Genomic DNA, 17,951 nt, shown 5'->3' on the forward strand with positions numbered 1-17,951 from the left:
GTGGCACAAACTAGGCTAAAGAGGATGTGAAGCTCTTTGTAAACACTGTGATTTAGAACAGGGGGCTTCAGTATTACTCTTCACCTGCACAGTGAGCACTTTGATGATAATGTGCATTAGCTCATCACTCTCTCTGATCATCTTGCCGGGGCTTTATGAGATATATTCCTTGTGGAGCCTGTCGTGTCAATCGCTTTTTGTCTGAATACCCTATTAACAGAGAAACCAGTTTCAGAAAAATAATTTGTGACTTTCTGTGTCTTCAGGTAATGTTCTTTTAGCACAGCAGACATGCAGTTTCATTTCCCTTCTCAGAAGACTGTTTACTGGCTGAAAGTGTGAATTTATCCTGTGTGAAAGAGAGGGAATAGCAAAACAATTACACACACACACACCTCTTTCCTCCCCTCTTGTCAGCCCCACTGTTAGTAGCTTGTTCCTCTCTCGAGTACACTGGAGACTGTCTGGTATATTTGCAATATGCACTAAAGGGGACTAAGAGGAGCGATCTTGCTTTTAGCCATTCAACCCAGGTCACTATGGCAGCTTCCCCTCTGGTCACTGTGCTGGCCAGTTCCCTTTTCATATATTCTTAATGCATTTTGCTCAGAACTTCAGAATGTAACATCAGACTGAAATACACTTGTCACCATGAATGAGCAGTAACTTACCAGAACATTTACAATTAGGCTGCCCTGGGGCTGGCATTCTAGACAGTTGTCATAGTGAAAACTCCTGAGATGTCACCCCAACAATGTGGCAACCTAGAGAAAGAACAAAATGTAGTGTGAAGCCAGCACTAAGAAAAAATAGCAGTTAATGTTAAATATTTTGTTTAAACATTATAGCTTTTTATAGCGTCATAGGCTCCCTTATGACTTAGTGTCTGCCTCATCGCAAAGCTTGGAAATGACCATTATATTTCTAAGTAACTAGTCATGGTGTAGCTTGTGAAATGGGGACAGTGCTGTAGTGGTAAACAGAATTGATGTTTTCCTTTAGCAATCAAATATCTTTGTTTTGAAGGCTTTCTTGCAGCTGGTCGACTCTTCCTTGGGCGAGTCCTGATCTTTGCATTAGAATACACTCTTATATTGTAGAGTAGTCTAACCGAGCTCTTTTTCCTGGCTTAGCTGCACAGGACCACTTTCCATTTGTCTGCCAACCAGACTGCTTAGAGCGGGGGTGGTCAACCCATGACTCCGGCGCCACATGTGGCTCTTCAGAGGTTAATATGCTGCTCCTTGTATAGGCACCGACTCCGGGGCTGGAGCTACAGGCGCCAACTTTCCAGTGTGCTGGGGGGTGCTCACTGCTCAACCCCTGGCTCTGCCACAGGGCCTACCCACCCCTCCCTGAGCCTGCCATGCCCTCACTCGTCCCCATCTCCCCCCCGAGCTTCCTGCACGCCACAAAACAGCTGATTGAGAGGGAGGGGGAGGCGCTGATCAGCAGAGCTGCGGTGGGTGGAAGGCGCTGGGAGCGGGTCACAGGGGAGCTGATGGGGGCGCTGCTGACGTATTACTGTGGCTCTTTGGCAATGTACATTGGTAAATTCTGGCTCCTTTTCAGGTTCAGGTTGGCCACCCCTGGCCTAGAGTTAACAGAATTCCACTCAAGAGGATCATCTTGTAGTTGGGAGGAGACTGAAGTGAATATAAGTATGGGAAGGTGGAGAGGAAACAGTTTCTAGGAAGGAGGCTGGCACTCCCTCACTGACAAAGCTTGTCAGGATGGCATGGTTTTTGCAAGCAATGCCTCTGAATACTGACTAGGCAAGTCCTTGTTCAATTCCAGGAGAAGTAGGGTTGCCTATTCCTGGAGAATTCATCACCTGACTTAATCTGTATTTAAAGATTAATCTTTAATTTCTGGAGAGTCTAGAACAATCCTGGAGGGTTGGCACCCTAAAAGAAGAGATCCAGTTCACCTCAGAGTTAAGTAAGAAGTGAATCTTCTTGTTGAGCAAGTAGGGGGGAAAACAGATGTTTTTACAATGCTATGGCTAAATGTGGCAGACCTGCCTGCACAAGCAATTATGTGACAGGAGACTGAGAGCGTCTCAGAACGTAGCTGTTTAGAGAAGGAGAATTGAATTGAATTGGAGGTGGGTTTAAATTACTTAACCTGTTTGAACAAAAAAATTAAAAGCCTCTGGAGGACAAGCACTTTATTGTGAACCACATCCAGAAGCTTGCAAGCTTACAGCAATGGAATTTCATGGACAAGGCAAAACTCTGGTTCACAAATGCCTCCTTTTTGTATACTGTAACAGGAGAAATGTAGTTTTAATACATTTCAGCCACTGGTGATTTCTCATGTTGATATATCTTTAACCTGGTTTTGACTTCATGCTTCATAAACTACTGATATCCAAAACCGCACAAGATTTTAATTTAAATTAGGTATGGCTTTATCTCATATTTTTTAAAATCTTTAATGTTATGCATAGCAAAAATTCAACGTGGGTGTGAAGATTTTTGGCAAAATTGCTGATTTAATGGATTGCAGTAATTCAGTATTGTAATGAGTTACATGTCGACTTACTTCAAAGACTCTACAAGCCATCTTTGCTTTAAAAGCCTCAGACTTCTGAATAGAGAGACAAGGTAGAGGAAGTAATATCTCTTATTGGACCAACTCCTGTTGTCTCTTTCACCAAGAGAAGTTGGCCCAATAAAAGAATATCACGTCATCTACCTTGTCTCTTAAATATCCTGAGACCATCACACTGTATACAGACTTCTGATTTTCATTCACTCACAGAGGGACTCAAAGATGGTGTCTAGACACTGCAGTTTGTCCATATCAGCTTTCAGAAGGTTAAGGGGTTCTTGGTATAATAGAATACGTAGATTCTGTTAGGACTACACTAAGTATTGACTGCTTTATTAACAAATGGTGCTAGGTCACCCTAATCAAATGAATGAAACCATACCCAATGTACATGCAAATCAGTCTATAATGCATATTTCAATGTGTTCATTTTGAAACAGTGGTGTACATAATTAAAAAAATCCGTTCCAAATGTACGGCAGACTTGAGAGAGTAAACAGGAGATTATTTTCCTGGGGATGCCTAACAAAGAAGGGTCTAGAAAAGATATACTTTATACTTCTAGAACAATAAACCTAACACTAGCACGGAAAGGAATGTAATAGGACTTGAATTGGTTTTACTGTGTATTGATACAGTTCCTCTGTTTAAAATAGTGTTAGAATTATTAACTTAAAATAATTCTTTATGAACTCTGAAGCTGTATTATAGATTCAGGAGCATTTCAGGTAAATCTGATTTTATTTGGGTCAATTCTGTGTCTTGCTGATACCCCTATATGCTACAGTAGATCACTGGGATGGGGAAATGGGCTTCTCTGACATGAGCCAGAACTTACATGGATGCGTAATACTTTTTTTTTTTTTTTTTTTTAAGTATTATTCTTAAATCATGCTATAGGCTTGACATACAGTCTAGTGAATATTGACATGCATTACGTGAATGCTGGAATAAATCCCTCCATGCCTCCATCTTTCTTAAAACTTACTGCTCTTGGAAGCAATAGATAATCTTTTTCAGGAGACGTGTTAAAATTGGTGCCTTTTTCAAGAAATGTTGCTTCTTTTGTTCTTTGCTTACTGAAACAGTAATGCAAAGAGTATCTAGATTCTTGGGGTGCATACAGAAGTACTGGTTCTTTTTCCCAAGTGAGAATTCATGTGTAAGTATATAGAACAGGTGGATGGGCACCTTTTCAACACATCTGGCATTTTACAGCAGATAGCTCAGTACTCAGAGTGCCATTTTACTGACCATAAGAATGGCCATACTTCCTTTTGTTTGTTTTAAACCTGCTGCCTATTAATTTCATTTGGTGGCCCCTAGTTCTTGTGTTATGACCACTAACTTTGTTTTTGATCTCTTCACATGTGACCTATTTTAAACTACCTGACACAGGTGATGCAATGCAGAGTTCTATTTATCTGAAGACTTGTCCAAAATAGCAATACTAACCACAGAGCACAAACCTGTTTGCACAATAATTATATAATAATTACACAGAAACATAGGATTCTGGAACTTACTGCACAACAATAGAAGTGATAAAAGGAAAGTGAAAAGGATTAAACATACTCCCCACTCAAGGGTTGATCTCATGTCAGGAGATTTTATCCCAGATTAGAAATCCTGCATAAATTACTTTCACTAAGGAAAATGAGAATACCACTTGCAAATATACATAGGGGGAGGGGGTGATGAGAGTGTATATGAGGTTGACTGATGTCATCAACACACAATATATTGTATTTAAAAAACTGTGCAGTCTTGCTTGAACATAGTGTGGATCATCATTTTCTGTTGAACGTACCACAGGACAAATACTTTAATTTTATATAACTTTATTTTGTGGGCTGTGTTGTGGTTGTTCGTTTTTCTTTCTTTCTTTCTGGAACCATTAGGAAAAAATGCCAACTTTTTGTCCTGAATTTGTGGTGATTTTGTTTTGTTTTGTTCTTGTTGCATGTGGCCACAGTCCCCCGAGTCTTGTGATTGTGGCACCACCTAAGATGCCATTTGCAGACAGGCTTGAAAACAAACTCCCAAGAACTAAAACTCAAAATTTAATATTTTTTAAAATGTTGTGATTGGGGGTGGGGGTGGGCTGACTCCTGGACAAAGCTGTATTGTATGTTGAGAGCAGCTTACAAGCAGTCTGAGTTCTAGCTTTGTCGGTATCCCCAAACAAAATGATGACATTTTGCCGCAGTTCCTGAGGGAAGTTACAGAACAATCTTCAGCTGCCAACAGATCTTTCGTGGGCAGTCTGTTTTTGATTAGAAATGTATGCTTAACCTAATTTTTTCATTAACTGCAATTTTAACTTCCAGCTGTGCTCATATATTAGAGGCATCTGACATTTAAAAATTGGTCTGGGGGATGGGATGGGCAACGGCAGACCTATAACATAGCCTTGCTATATCACCGAGATGGACATGCTTCTGCTCTTGGTCACTAGATCATTCTGAAGGACAGAATGGCCACCTTGAAATATTTGGAGATCTCCCTCTCCATGGAAAAGATTCCATCCTAGGAAATGGCAGCAGCTTCTAAGCAGACATGCAATAGAAAACTGAACCAGCTGATACTTTCATTTTATCTTCTTCTTGCTAACTCACACATTTTCATGTATAAAAGGTTTGGGATTTTTCTGTTTTTTAATGCCAAATTGATGGGTCTTCTCACGGGACTGGTTTTAGTGTAACAGCAGTCTTGTCACTGTGCTGACCCCATGGGCCTTATGAAACTAGGTTTGCCAAAAAGGTCAGGTCAAATTGTGTGTATTGGGGAGAGGGTGGACTTGCTCATTGTATAAAGGATGGAGAAACTCTTGAAGACGGAAGTATGTGTCCAAATTCCCCATCTCTGTGTGGCACCACACTGCTATTGTATTTTAATCCTCTGCCTCCAACAGAACTAATTCTGAAGGACCGGAACAGACCCATTGTCCGAGCGTGGTGTGACAGTAATGTAGGGTCACAGAATGCTGTGTTAGAAGTAGTATTCAGTGCTAAGATCAGATGGGGTGTATTCATGGCTATCCTGCACAGAGCGGCACTTGGCGAATAATTCCAGTGTCAGGTGAAGAGAGCTTGATGCTGAACTCTAGACCAAATGATCATTTGGAAAAAATCAGATATGGATATTCTCTGTAGCAGTTCATCTATTCCCTCCCCCCCACCCCCCAACTTAAGCCCTTCATAGTAGTTATCTTTACACTCATGTGCTACCCCCTGCATTCTTGAACTGTCAGCCCTGAACGCGAGGAGAGGAAGTGCGACCCACAGTAGTGTCTGTCATAAGTTCTGCTTTCACAGTGGAATTGGCAGCTGTTCTGGAAACTCAGGCTTATTTACACATCCTATAAGTAGCATTTGAACACTGAGTAAGAATTCATTTAAAATTACTAAGTTCATAGAGGGGTGTTTTGAAGTTATGATGTTCTTCCAAAACTACATACACTTTTTTCCTGCTCATTGTATCTCTACCACAAGCAAGATTTTGGCTAAAGTCCCAGAGGAGACTTACACAGAGGGTGAGTGAAGGAGTACAAGATGCCTTCAGCTGACAGGGATAAGGCATTTGGGCCTATCACAAAGAAGGTGGGTCCATTTTAGAGATAATGGCCATAGCCTACTTCCCCACCCCACTGTACCCCCCAAAATTGCAACACGTAGACCTGGTAACCAGGAGATGTCTGGCTATACCCCTGGAACCCAGATCCGGTCTTCTGTATTGAACATACTACAGGCTGCTTAAGGAAACTGGAAGAAGAAATAGGCTTTTCCCGCCCTGAATCGAGTCATAAATTACTCCTAAAAACCAAAGCAAATAAAAGCAATCCACTTCAAACAACCTGGCAGGCATACATACTGCTTCCTGGTAAACTGGCTGAAATTAACATTTTCTTTTCTTTTGAATGGACAGTATATTGTAACTTAGCTGTCTCCTAACGTTAAATCCAAAATAGCATCTTTCCTGTGTTTGTATTGGGGTAGTGTATAGAGACCTGTATGACGGATGAGGTCCCCATTGTATGAGACACCATACAGGTGCATAATTTAGCACAGTTCCTGCCCCAAGGAACGTACAGCCTAAGTAGGCAGTGGCTCTACACCTGCACACCCATAAGCTAGTGTTTTGTAAATCTAACACTCCTGACTGCTATTTAGTCTTCTATTGGTATTTAATCATTTAAGTGGTTCTGAGTGGAGGAGGAGGGGGAAGGAGAGTACTAGTTATACAATAATTGCCTTTGGCTGTTTTGGGTTTGTGCATGAATTTTTCTGTCACAGCCATATTTAACACCTCTTTGTTCTTTTGGTTACTTCGTTTTACTCCTGAGATGATCAAACAGGTCTGCTTTGTAAAACAGTTATTGCACCATTCTGAAAAAGTGCTTCCAGATTTTTAGAATGGAATATAAAGGTTCCTGAAATTCTCATTCTTGAAGTCCACAGTGAATCCAAACCCTATAAAAACTAGTTTAAAATAAACGTGGCACCTATGCTATACTTGTTAGATAAATTGTCTGACAGTTCTACACCACCTGTCTCAAATTAAAATGAGTGTCCGGGTATCTGTTCTTAACTCCCCTTCTCCGACCAGTAATTTTGTTCATATGTTCCCCATAAATCTTGGCTGCTTAAACATTCCTTTTTGGCCTATCGGATGGGCAAAATGTTAAGCATAATGACATGATTAAAAGTCAGTTTTTTGACAGCCCAGTTGCTGTGCTTTACTTTGTGCTTAAGCATTCTTTGCAGTTTATTCTGCTTAGAGCTAAGAAGGAATTACTTGTCTTTTGGAGAGAAATTTATTTTCCTGTAAAGAATATTGGGTTTCTACAATATCTTCTTGTTAGAATATAATTTGTGATTTGGCTAGAGCTTTGAAGTAGTAATATTATAAAGCTCCCAATCACCATTGTCCAATTTGTTTTAGAATTCAAGTGCCTAATTTCGCTTGTAATCTGATTACTGGGCTTGAGCTGCTCTACTTTGCAGCCTATTGCTATGCATTTACTATACTCCCTGGGACGCGGTAGCCTGACAGCTTCAGTCCTGTGCTATGAAAAATCTCTACACAGTATTGCTTAGACGGGCCTAGGGCTGTGGCTGGTTGAGAATTAGCTCCCATTGTAGTTTCTCATTGCTGAATCCTTTGTTTGTGCAACCATGTTCAGAAATCCTTGGATCTCCAGCTATCTGGGAAATGTTAAATACTCTGAGGAGCAAGGTAAGAGTTCAAAGTGGATAGAGAAGAATGCAGTAGATTTCTCTTCTCCCCCCCCTTTTTTTTTAATGTGTGTATATATATGCATACTATTTGTCCTTACATAGAAGCATTTGGTACTTTAATAATTACTACTCAGTTTGGCATCTAGTCTATTTTATAATTTCCTCAAAGGTCACTTTTCAAAAATCCGATTAGATGGATCTTCTAATTAGCTTAGCTTGCAGTTGAATTAAGGCCTTCAAATGTACTGAGTAACAATGGAATGTCCAGGTTTCCTAATTCAGTATTCTAACTGAATATATTTTAACTGCTTTTGTTTTTAACCACTATTTTTAAGATTGAGTGGGAATATATTGAATAGTTAAACTCAGAAGCAAGTTCATAATTTAACACTGAAGTAAATATACTCTGAATTGTAAATACAAATACTTAACATTATTTCTGATAGGATTATAAATGTGTTTATAATCTTCCTGTGACTGTTGAGGGAACACAATATTGTTACATTTGTAGTGATTTCTCTTTAGCATACTAGACTGTGTACATTTTTAGATTAACCATTGAAAGAGCCACCTTAAAATGATTTTTCTGTGGACTCCTTAAATTCTCCTGAAAGGAGCCTTTTTTGCCATTCTTTCAAATCTTTTTTAATAACTAAATTTTAAGGTTTAGTAGATTGTGACAGTAAGTTACTTTATTACACTCTAACAAGTCTTCAACATGTGAATGAATCAAGGCAAGGGGACCAATAAAATATCATAGCTGTATACCAGAAACAAGTTTTTGTGGGAGCAGATGCATTTGCCCTATAAAGTGCACAGCAATTTAAAAATGTTAAATGTTGATAAATGTGTTTCATGGGTAACAAAGAGTCCGTCATGTGTCTCTGTGAGCCACGGCTCCTTCCCCCTTCTTCAAATTTCAGATGGTGAAAGCTGCTCTCTCCCTTTTTTGGCTGTGGTGGGAAGGAATTTTTCTGTGGCCTACATGTGGTTTTCGTAGTGGACAGCTGTTTTTGTACCAAATAGTATAAGATGGGTTATATACTGTTAGAATGGTTATAAATTTTATGCATGCCTGGTTTTGATTAACCAAACTCATACTGCGTTGGATTTTTTGTGGAGAATTTTTATCCGCTGTGCTTTTACATTATTATAAATCTGACTTTTTTAGAAAATGCTTGTGGAGTATTTTTTTAAAAATTATTAGTGTTATGGTTTGTAAACCATTCGTAAATCTTTGCTTATAACACTTTGTAACTGGTCTTACAAAATGTCTCTGCTGTGTGATTAATGAGCTTTATTTTCCATGTAGTTAGTTGGAAAGAGAAACAAAATGCCAGCAAAAAACAGGAAAGATGATAATACCTATGTATACTAGAAGAATGCTGTTTACTTAACAAGATTGCTTGAAATACTGAATTGTTTCAGTGTATTTCAGTATTCTAGAAAAAAGGTCGTTGGTTTACATGTTTTCTAGCCTTTTTATAATCCTATTTAAATGGTCTCCATTTAATTCTATGTATCTCTGAGGCGTGGGAAGAGAGAATGAGCAAGCAAATTTTTAAAGGTTGTACAGACATCAGACCCTTTGAAAATGCAGCTCTTGGTAACCAGCTACATTAAACCTAATTACACCATTATTGTATCAATATCCCTTGGTTACATCATAGGTTCCATCAAGCTTATATATAGCTGTGTCAGGTACTGGTTACAAACCTGTTGTTCCTCGACATGGTTACACAACAGTACCATCTTAGTGTAGATGGCACATAACCAGCTTTTAACCATGTCCTCAAATCATGTTAAAGTGTTGGTCATGTAGCAGTCTACATTGCAAGATGCAACAGTCCCTCAGTTATGTCAAGGAACAACCATTCTGTATCTTGGTCCCCTGAGACAACTCACTTCAGTGCAGATGGGACCAAAGTCTGTTTCCCCACTAGGAGCAAAATCATAGTAGCTTCATCTGTTTAAATATCTGCTAGCTGGTTTCTAGCACAATGTCCCTGATTGGAATGTTTCTCAGCCTCCTAACCTTACTGCACTATTGACTGCTTACCTCCCTAATGGTTCTTCAATATTAGGAGTTCTGTGCGAGAACCCTGCCAGCTATAAATGTTTAAACAGGATTATATCTAACACAGCTTTACACCCACGGTGGACAAGACCCAAGGATGGAAATGACTAAGCATATTTCCAGTTTATTCACGAAGATTGTTTGGTTGTTGCCAGATACTAGGGGAACCTTTACTAATGTTTGTTACTGACATCAGAATAGGGTGACCAGAGGGCAAGTGTGAAAAATCGGGATGGGGTGAGGGGTAATAGGTGCCTATATAAGAAACAGCCCCCAAAATCGGGACTGTCCCTATAAAATCAGGAAATCTGGTCACCCTACATCAGAATACATTGCTGCATCAAACATTTACTTAGGTATGTCTGATTTTTGCAGCGAATGTGCAGTTTTTATAATAATGCTAGGGTCCAACCCATGTTTGTTACAATATGCTTTTGTAACCCGTTTCATCTTCAAAGTACTTTATAAACCTTAAACTCGATACTCCCATGTTAAGCAGGCAAATATGTCCATTCTACGGTCAGGGAAACTGAGTAAGTAACTTGCCAAAGGTCACAGAGGAAGATGCAGCCAGAGTCAGGGTTAGAATTTAGTAGTTCCTGGCTCAGTCTCTTGTGTTTAAACGACTTGAACCATATATATTTAGTTGTCACAAACCATATTAAAAACTTATTGGAACATATGGTCTCTGTACTTTTTCTCAAGACTTTGTTGTCACCATTTTAGGCCTGCAGCTGTACATATGCATTCAACTATAGAATCTAAGACACTACTGTTTCCAACATCAGAGAGTTGAGATAATGATACAGCCATTTAAATATTAATACATGGCCTCTTTACTGTGTTTTTCCTTTCTCATAGATTTTGACAAAGAGAATTCAATCAGATTTAAAACCTCAAAACTACTCCAAAGAAGGAGAGCATTAAGGTAAAACATTGTAAAATTCCTTTTATCTGTCCAGTTTCTTGATAGTAAGATTATAACCTGTAATAACCATTTGAATCTGTGTTGCTTCTGACATATTTGAAAATTATTCTTTGCCTTAACAACTTGACAGAAAGCTATGTATCTGACCTGGGTATTCAAAGCTCTAAATGCCTATTAGTTAGGTGTCTTGGAGTAACTTATTTAAATATTTGCTCAACAGGACTCTAATATACCAAGTACCTCTTTTTTTTTTGTGGCTCTTTCTCTCCACCTTTATTGTTCCAGGCCCCCCCCCCCCCCATTCTTTGTGCGTTGTAGGGGAAAAGGGAATAGGAAAACCTTAAAGTGGGCGACATAGGAGAAATCAAAATGAACACAATCGAGGAGAGGGACTTAACTGTGATATCAAAATCTTTCCCTTTCAAAGTACAAGTGGAGGAAATGATGTAAGGGGAGAATGAGAAACAAGAACTGTATGCCCAATTTGTAGGGTGGCAAATCTATTTTATGATGGTGTATTTCTGTTATAATATTAAATCCTGAAGAAAAATATCCCATAGTATATGGGAGGAAGCAGTGGCTGAACACTGTAGCCGATGGGATTTGAGTCAAATTGCTGTTTGCTTCTGGATATGTAACTAGGTTAATGGAGCAGCTAATTCAAACATTACATGCTACAGTGGCAGGTAAAGTTTTCAAATGTTAATCCCGGTTGTCTAAAAACAACTGCCTGTCCAAAAATTGTCAGAGGAGAGCAGTACAGCTAGTTTGATTCTTAAATTCTCTTCTTATGCAGCACAGAAAAATGATTGCATTTAGAGGAATAAACTAAAATATGGAGATTAGGAAATGCTACCAGACACATTTGACATGATTCATGTGGATTCCTGAAGATTATTCTTTTATTAAACTTTTCATTGGGGAAAATACTCCAACACTTTTTATTATGTCTGGAAATAAACAGGAGCTTGTGGCACCCCATGATCTTGATCAGGCTTCATGAAATATAATTACAAGACATCTTCCAGCTGAGGATGTTGGATGCATTTCTTTTTTCTGAATCCTGTGCAGAATCCAGATCTGACAATGGCTTTGTTAAGGAGAAAACAGAAGAGAAGGTGATAAAATAACTTTTTCAACTTCAGCCAGAAAAATGCAAGAAAGGCAAACAGTAAAAATCCTGAGTGTGTGCCATAAATCATTTTAATACTAAAAAATGAAGTGTTTAACAGTAAAGTACAGCAACACAGAAGTTTCTAGTGCAGCTGCCAGAATCAGCATCTAATCATATTAAGTTACCTTTTTAGCTTTTTGGAATGAGGAACGAATATTCCTAGAATGTGGGAGTAGGGGGAGGGAATTTAAAGATTTTTTTTTTTAAATACTAGATTACGTATAAATCAAGAGACCACAGATTATCTGACCCAACAGGAGCAGCTAATGTTGGGGCTGCAACAACTCTTCCAGCAGAAAATAACTAATGGCGCAAAGGAAAGAATTTCTAAATATTTTCCCCATCTACAAAAAGAAAATCAGTGAGAAATAAATGAATTGTCAGCATCTTATTAAAACCTTTGCCTCTCATGACCTGCAGTACTGAAACCATAGTTCTTAGTTACCATAATCTCACTACTTTTAATTCAGTTGAGCTTGCAAATAAACATTTGTATTTAATGTTATAAGGAGGGGATTTGTCCCACTGTAGGAGGGGAATTTCTGTATGTACGCAGTACCCCAGCTGAACCAAGCAACAAAAGGATCTCAGTCCCTCCCCAACTCACTTCACCCAGTACCTGCCCACCTTGACTTTCCCTCCCAGCTATGCATGAGCATGACTCACACCATGCAAGGACTGAGCTCGGGCGTTCCTTCACGTTTACCTCAGTCTCTCTATGGGCAAGGATTGCCAATGTATTTCAAAAATAAGGGACTGCGTTCTTAGCACTCGCACCCCACCTTCCGATATTATTTATTTATTTATTTATTAAGAATTATTAACCAGTATTCACCTACATTTGCTAGGACTATTTCTTGCTGTTTTTGCAGCATTCAACAACACCCGATTTTGCTGTACAGAGATGAAGAAATAAGGGACGTCCCTAGTAATAAGGGCCTGTTGGCAACCCTAAACTCTGGGCTGGGATGAGGGTGCCCCTACTCCAGGATACTCCTAACTCCCTTGTTACCCTGTTAACCTGTAATCCCTGCCATTCACTTAAACACATATACAGTTTATTTACACCAAAGCTGTTTCTTTGGGGATTAAAGAACACCCTGGAAGCATTGTGAGGAGATGGCTCGGGTAGGGGGTCAAAGCAGTCTCTCACATGCAATAAACTTTACAGTAACAACAAATTTACGAGTCCAGCAAAGTCTTCCTGGACCTGGATGTGCTGCTGTGATGGTGCTGGTGTGGCACTGCCCCAGGATGGGGTTTGGCTCCGTGACAGAACCCATTCTGCCCTACTGTCAGGCCACGTCCCCCTATGGCTCTGGCACTTGATGCCCTCCATCTCTTTCTCTCTCCCTAAACCAGTGCACACAACTCTGCTGCATGAGCAGGAGACTCGCCCCAGCGCTCTCTCCCCCATCTGCTGCTGCTCTCTCCTCAGCCGTGTTCTGAGCAGCTGCTCTCTCCCTGGCTATCTTATTCTGCCCTGGCAGCCCCAGCTCACGCTGAGGAAGACCCTGGGCTATTGACTCCCTCATTGACCTGCCCACCCTGCTGATCCGATTGGCGTGGATGCTGGCCTCCTGCATTAGCCCTGGGGACTGTCAGTTTCAGGATCCTGAGTCCTCTTTCACCATTCTCCTTTCTCCTGGAATTGGGAAAGGGCCAACCAAAAAATCCACACAGATTTCAATAAGAGGCCCCTCACATTGTGATAAGTGCTAAATGCATCTCTGCTTTTTCAGGACTTCTGTATTTCTTTATACCATATTCTTTGGATAAATTGTATTGTTTTTAAAGAGCAATATCTTCCTTTTTGCCTTTTACTATCGGTATAGACATGCTGTCTGGGTAAAGCAGTACAAGGCATTGATTTGATTAAGTAAATGTTTTTGAAATAGTCAGATGGCAGCATGATGAATTCAGGACACGTTCCCAGAGCTCCCTCAGCAACTTACTACTAAACCTTCCTCAAAATTCTTTATGCGAACTGAAGCTACCTAACTGGCATACTGCCACACCAGTTTACAGCACACATGGTCCCATGCGGAAGACTTTTAAAACAACAACAAAAATCTTGAGGCCTTGAGAGAGGGGCTGAGGAAAAGCAGAAAACCCACGGAAGATATAGTGGCCAGTATAGGCAAGGGCTTACGCCCATTGAGTCAAAGGGGGATGTAAGCACATGCTTAATTGAAATGTGCTTAAATGCTTTCCTATGTCAGGAGTCTATATTGAACTAAACTCAAAGTATAATGTTATTTCACATGCACTATGGCAGCATAATCACTGTTGTCAATGGTACTACTAGCCCTATGTCAGTGGCTCTCAACCTTCTAGACGACTGTGCCCCTTTCAGGAGTCTGATTTGTCCTGCGTACCCCCAAGTTACACCTCACCTAATAACTACTTGCTTACAAAATCAGATGGAAAAATACAAAAGTGTCACCGCACACTGTTACTGAAAAATTGCTTATTTTCTCATTTTTGCCATATGATTATAAAATAAATCAATGGGAATATAAATATTGTACTTACATTTCTGTGTATGGTAGATAGAGCAGTATAAACAAGTCATTGTATTAAATTTTAGTTTGTACTGACTTTGCTAGTGCTTTTTATGTAGCCTGTTGTAAAATGAGGCAAATACCTAGATGAGGTGATGTACCCCATGGAAGATCTATGTGTACCCCCGAAGTACGTGTACTCCTGATTGAGAACCATGGACCCAGGGATTCAAAAGTCATGAATCAGGCTGACACCCAAAGCTTAGTCTAAGTAATCAGATTTTTAAGTAACTAATTTTGAGTTCATTTACCTTTATAAATTTTGAGTCAATATTGTTCATATTTTCAAGGTTTTCCCCACAATCATGAGGGCTAGGAACTTTTTAAATGAAAGCAGGGATTCTCTTGTAATCAAGCAATGCTAGGATCTGTGGCTTAATGAAAATGACACATCAGGAGAGTTTGGCAACACTGGATACATGGAAATATGCAGTGGGCTTTTCTTAGCCTCTGGCAGCCTAAAATGAAAGCCGGACTTACCCCATTTGCTGATGGCCACAGTATGGTTTTTGAGCCATTAAATTGTTTTATTCCATGCTGAGGTACAGATTTCTGTTATCAACAAGTTAATGGGAATCTGAGCATTCAACTTGCTATTAGCTTTCTTTAGCAGTTAACACAACTTGTCCAGCCAGCATATATAGTAATTTCATCCTCACTTGTAGGGAAAACCCCTCGTGCCTACTTGTGTCATTGTGGGAGACTTTGCCTCTCGTGTACACATCTAGTGGTCACTTTCTTGGTTCAGCAATGGCCAGGCCCAGCCCCGGCATCTTCTCCTGACTTCTGTCTCTGAGTCTTCTGTGGCTTGGCCATGTGCAATGTAATTAAGCCAACCTAAACCACAGTATAGACACTGCAAGATCTTCTGTCGACCCAGCTACCACTTCTCAGAGAGGTGGAGTTAGTACGGTGATGGGAGAACCCCTTCCATCACTGAAGTAAGTGCCTACGTTACAGCTGTGCTGCTGTAGCGGTTCTAGTGTAGGCATACCCTGATTCTCTCAATAGACTCTTCCTAACTTAACATAAGGGATCTCAGTGCCAACTGAAGATGTCTGTACGGTATAACACCTGTATTTTACATAACAATCTCAAAAAATGCTAAACAGTTGAATTTCAAGAAATATTTTTCTCACGTAAGTGGACAGTTGAGCCTTTTTTTTTTTCTTAATCAATGAAAGGTGCTGGATGGCCTGCTGTTCTAAAAGCCATGATATGTACACAGATACATAGATGTATGTGTGTCTGTATCATAAATGTCATGTTAATTGTACCCAGGGTGTTCTGTTTGGAATGTGTCATAGTACCGAAAAGATAAATATAACCTGCAACATTGTGTGAAATGTTAACATTAAAGGTATTTATAAGGAATGGTTTCACCGAGACTATTTCAGATATAAATTAGGGCGGTTAAGCAATTAAAAAAATTGTGATTAATCGTGCGATAAAACAATTTAATCGTGATTAATCGCACTGTTAAATAATAGAATACTATTTCTTTAGATATTTTTGGATGTTTTCCACATTTTCAAATAATATCAATTACAACACAGTATACAAAGTGTACAGTGCTCACTTTATATCTATTTTTGATTAAAAATATTTGCACTGTAAAAAACAAAATAAATGGTATTTTTCAATTCACCTAATACAAGTACTGTAGTGCAATCTCTTTTTATCATGAAAGTTGAACTTACAAATGTAGAATTATGTACCAAAAACCCCCCTGCATTCAAAAATAAAACAATGCAAAACTTTAGCTCCTACAGTCCACTCAGTCCTACTTCTTGTTCAGCCAATCGCTCAGACAAACAAGTTTGTTTATATTTACAGGAGATAATGCTGCCCACATGTGTCACCTGAATGTCACCTGAAAGTGAGAACAGGTGTTTGCATGGCACTGTTGTAGCCAGCATCGCGAGATATTTACATGCCAGATAGGGTGTCCAGATGTCCTGATATTCAGAGCTTTTGCTTATATAGGCGCCTATTACCCCCCACCCTGTCTCAATTTTTCACCCTTGCTGTCTGGTCACCCTAATGCCAGATGTGCTAAAGATTCATATGTCCCTTCATGCTTCAACCACCATTTCAGAGGACATGCATCCATGCTGATGACAGGTTCTGCTCGTTAACAATCCAAAGCACTGCGGACCAACACATGTTCATTTTCATCATCTGAGTCAAATGTCACCAGCAGAAGGTTGATTTTCTTTTGGGGGGTTCAGGTTCTGTAGTTTCTGCATCGGAGTGTTGCATTTTTAAGACTTCTGAAAGCAAGCTCCACACCTCATCCCTTTCAGATTTTGGAAGACACTTCAGATTCTTAAACCTTGGGTCAAGTGCTATAGTTGTCTCTAGAAATCTCACATTGGTACCTTCTTTGCATTTTGTCAAATCTTCAGCGAAATTTTTTTTTAAAGTAAACATGTGCAGAGTCATCATCTGAGATGACTACAACATGAAATAGATGACAGAATGTGGGTAAAATAGAGCCGGAGACATACACTTCTTCCCCAAGGAGTTCAGTAACAAATTTAATTAACACATTTTTTTAATGAGCATCATCAGCATGGAAACATGTCCTCTGGAATGGTGGTCGAAGCATGAAGGGGCATACAAATGTTTAGCATATCTGGAATGTAGGTACCTTGCAATGCTGACTCCAAAAGTCCCATGCGAATGCCTGTTCTCACTTTCTGATGACATTGTAAATAAGAAGTGCGCAGCATTATCTTCCGTAAATGTAAACAAACTTGTTTGTCTTAGTGATTGGCTGAGCGAGAAGTAGGACTGAATGGACTTGTAGGCTCTAAATTTTTACATTGTTTTCTTTTTGTGTGCAAAAAAAAATCTACATTTGTAAGTTGCACTTTCATGATAAAGAGAGTGCAGTACAGTACTTGCATGCAGTGAATTGCAAAATACTGTTTCTTTTATCATTTTTATAGTGCAAATATTTATAATAAAAATAATATAAATTGAGCACTGTACACTTTGTATTCTGTGTTGTAACTGAAATCAATATATTTGAAAATGTAGAAAAACATCCAAAATATTTAATAAATTTCAATTGGTAGTCTAACAGTGCGATTAAAACTGCTATTAAGCATGATTAATTTTTTAACCACACTTAATTTTTTTGAGTTAATCGCGCGAGTTAACTGTGATTAATCGACAGCCCTAATATAAATAATAATTTAATGCAGAATGGGCTACTATCTGTTGCAACTAAGTCTTCCAAATTCAGTAAAGCCTGGCATTGGTTTAAGTTTCTTTACTCTTTCATAGGTTTACTACTTATCTTCTATTACATTATATTATTATAAATCTAATATAGCACTTACATTGCTTCTGTTTACTGTACTACTTTCATTAATTGTCCCATTAATGGCAGTCTGGCCTTGTT

The 17,951-nt window shown here is 39.3% G+C and overlaps 1 protein-coding gene across 16 annotated transcripts in view; it reads left to right on the plus strand.

Moving 5' to 3' along the window:
• Positions 1–17,951, plus strand: part of SVIL (supervillin) — a 222,638-nt gene that overhangs the window by 115,509 nt on the left and 89,178 nt on the right. For all 16 annotated transcript variants that reach the window (XM_073334383.1, XM_073334384.1, XM_073334377.1 and 13 more), the window contains one exon: positions 10,735–10,801. Coding sequence is in view for 14 of the 16 variants with exons in the window: in XM_073334377.1 (XP_073190478.1) it covers positions 10,735–10,801 (67 nt within the window). In the remaining 2 variants the exon portion in view is untranslated. The remainder of the gene's footprint in view (positions 1–10,734; positions 10,802–17,951) is intronic.

This window comes from Lepidochelys kempii, chromosome 2, assembly GCF_965140265.1.
Source record: "Lepidochelys kempii isolate rLepKem1 chromosome 2, rLepKem1.hap2, whole genome shotgun sequence".
NCBI classification, from domain to species: Eukaryota; Metazoa; Chordata; order Testudines; family Cheloniidae; genus Lepidochelys; species Lepidochelys kempii.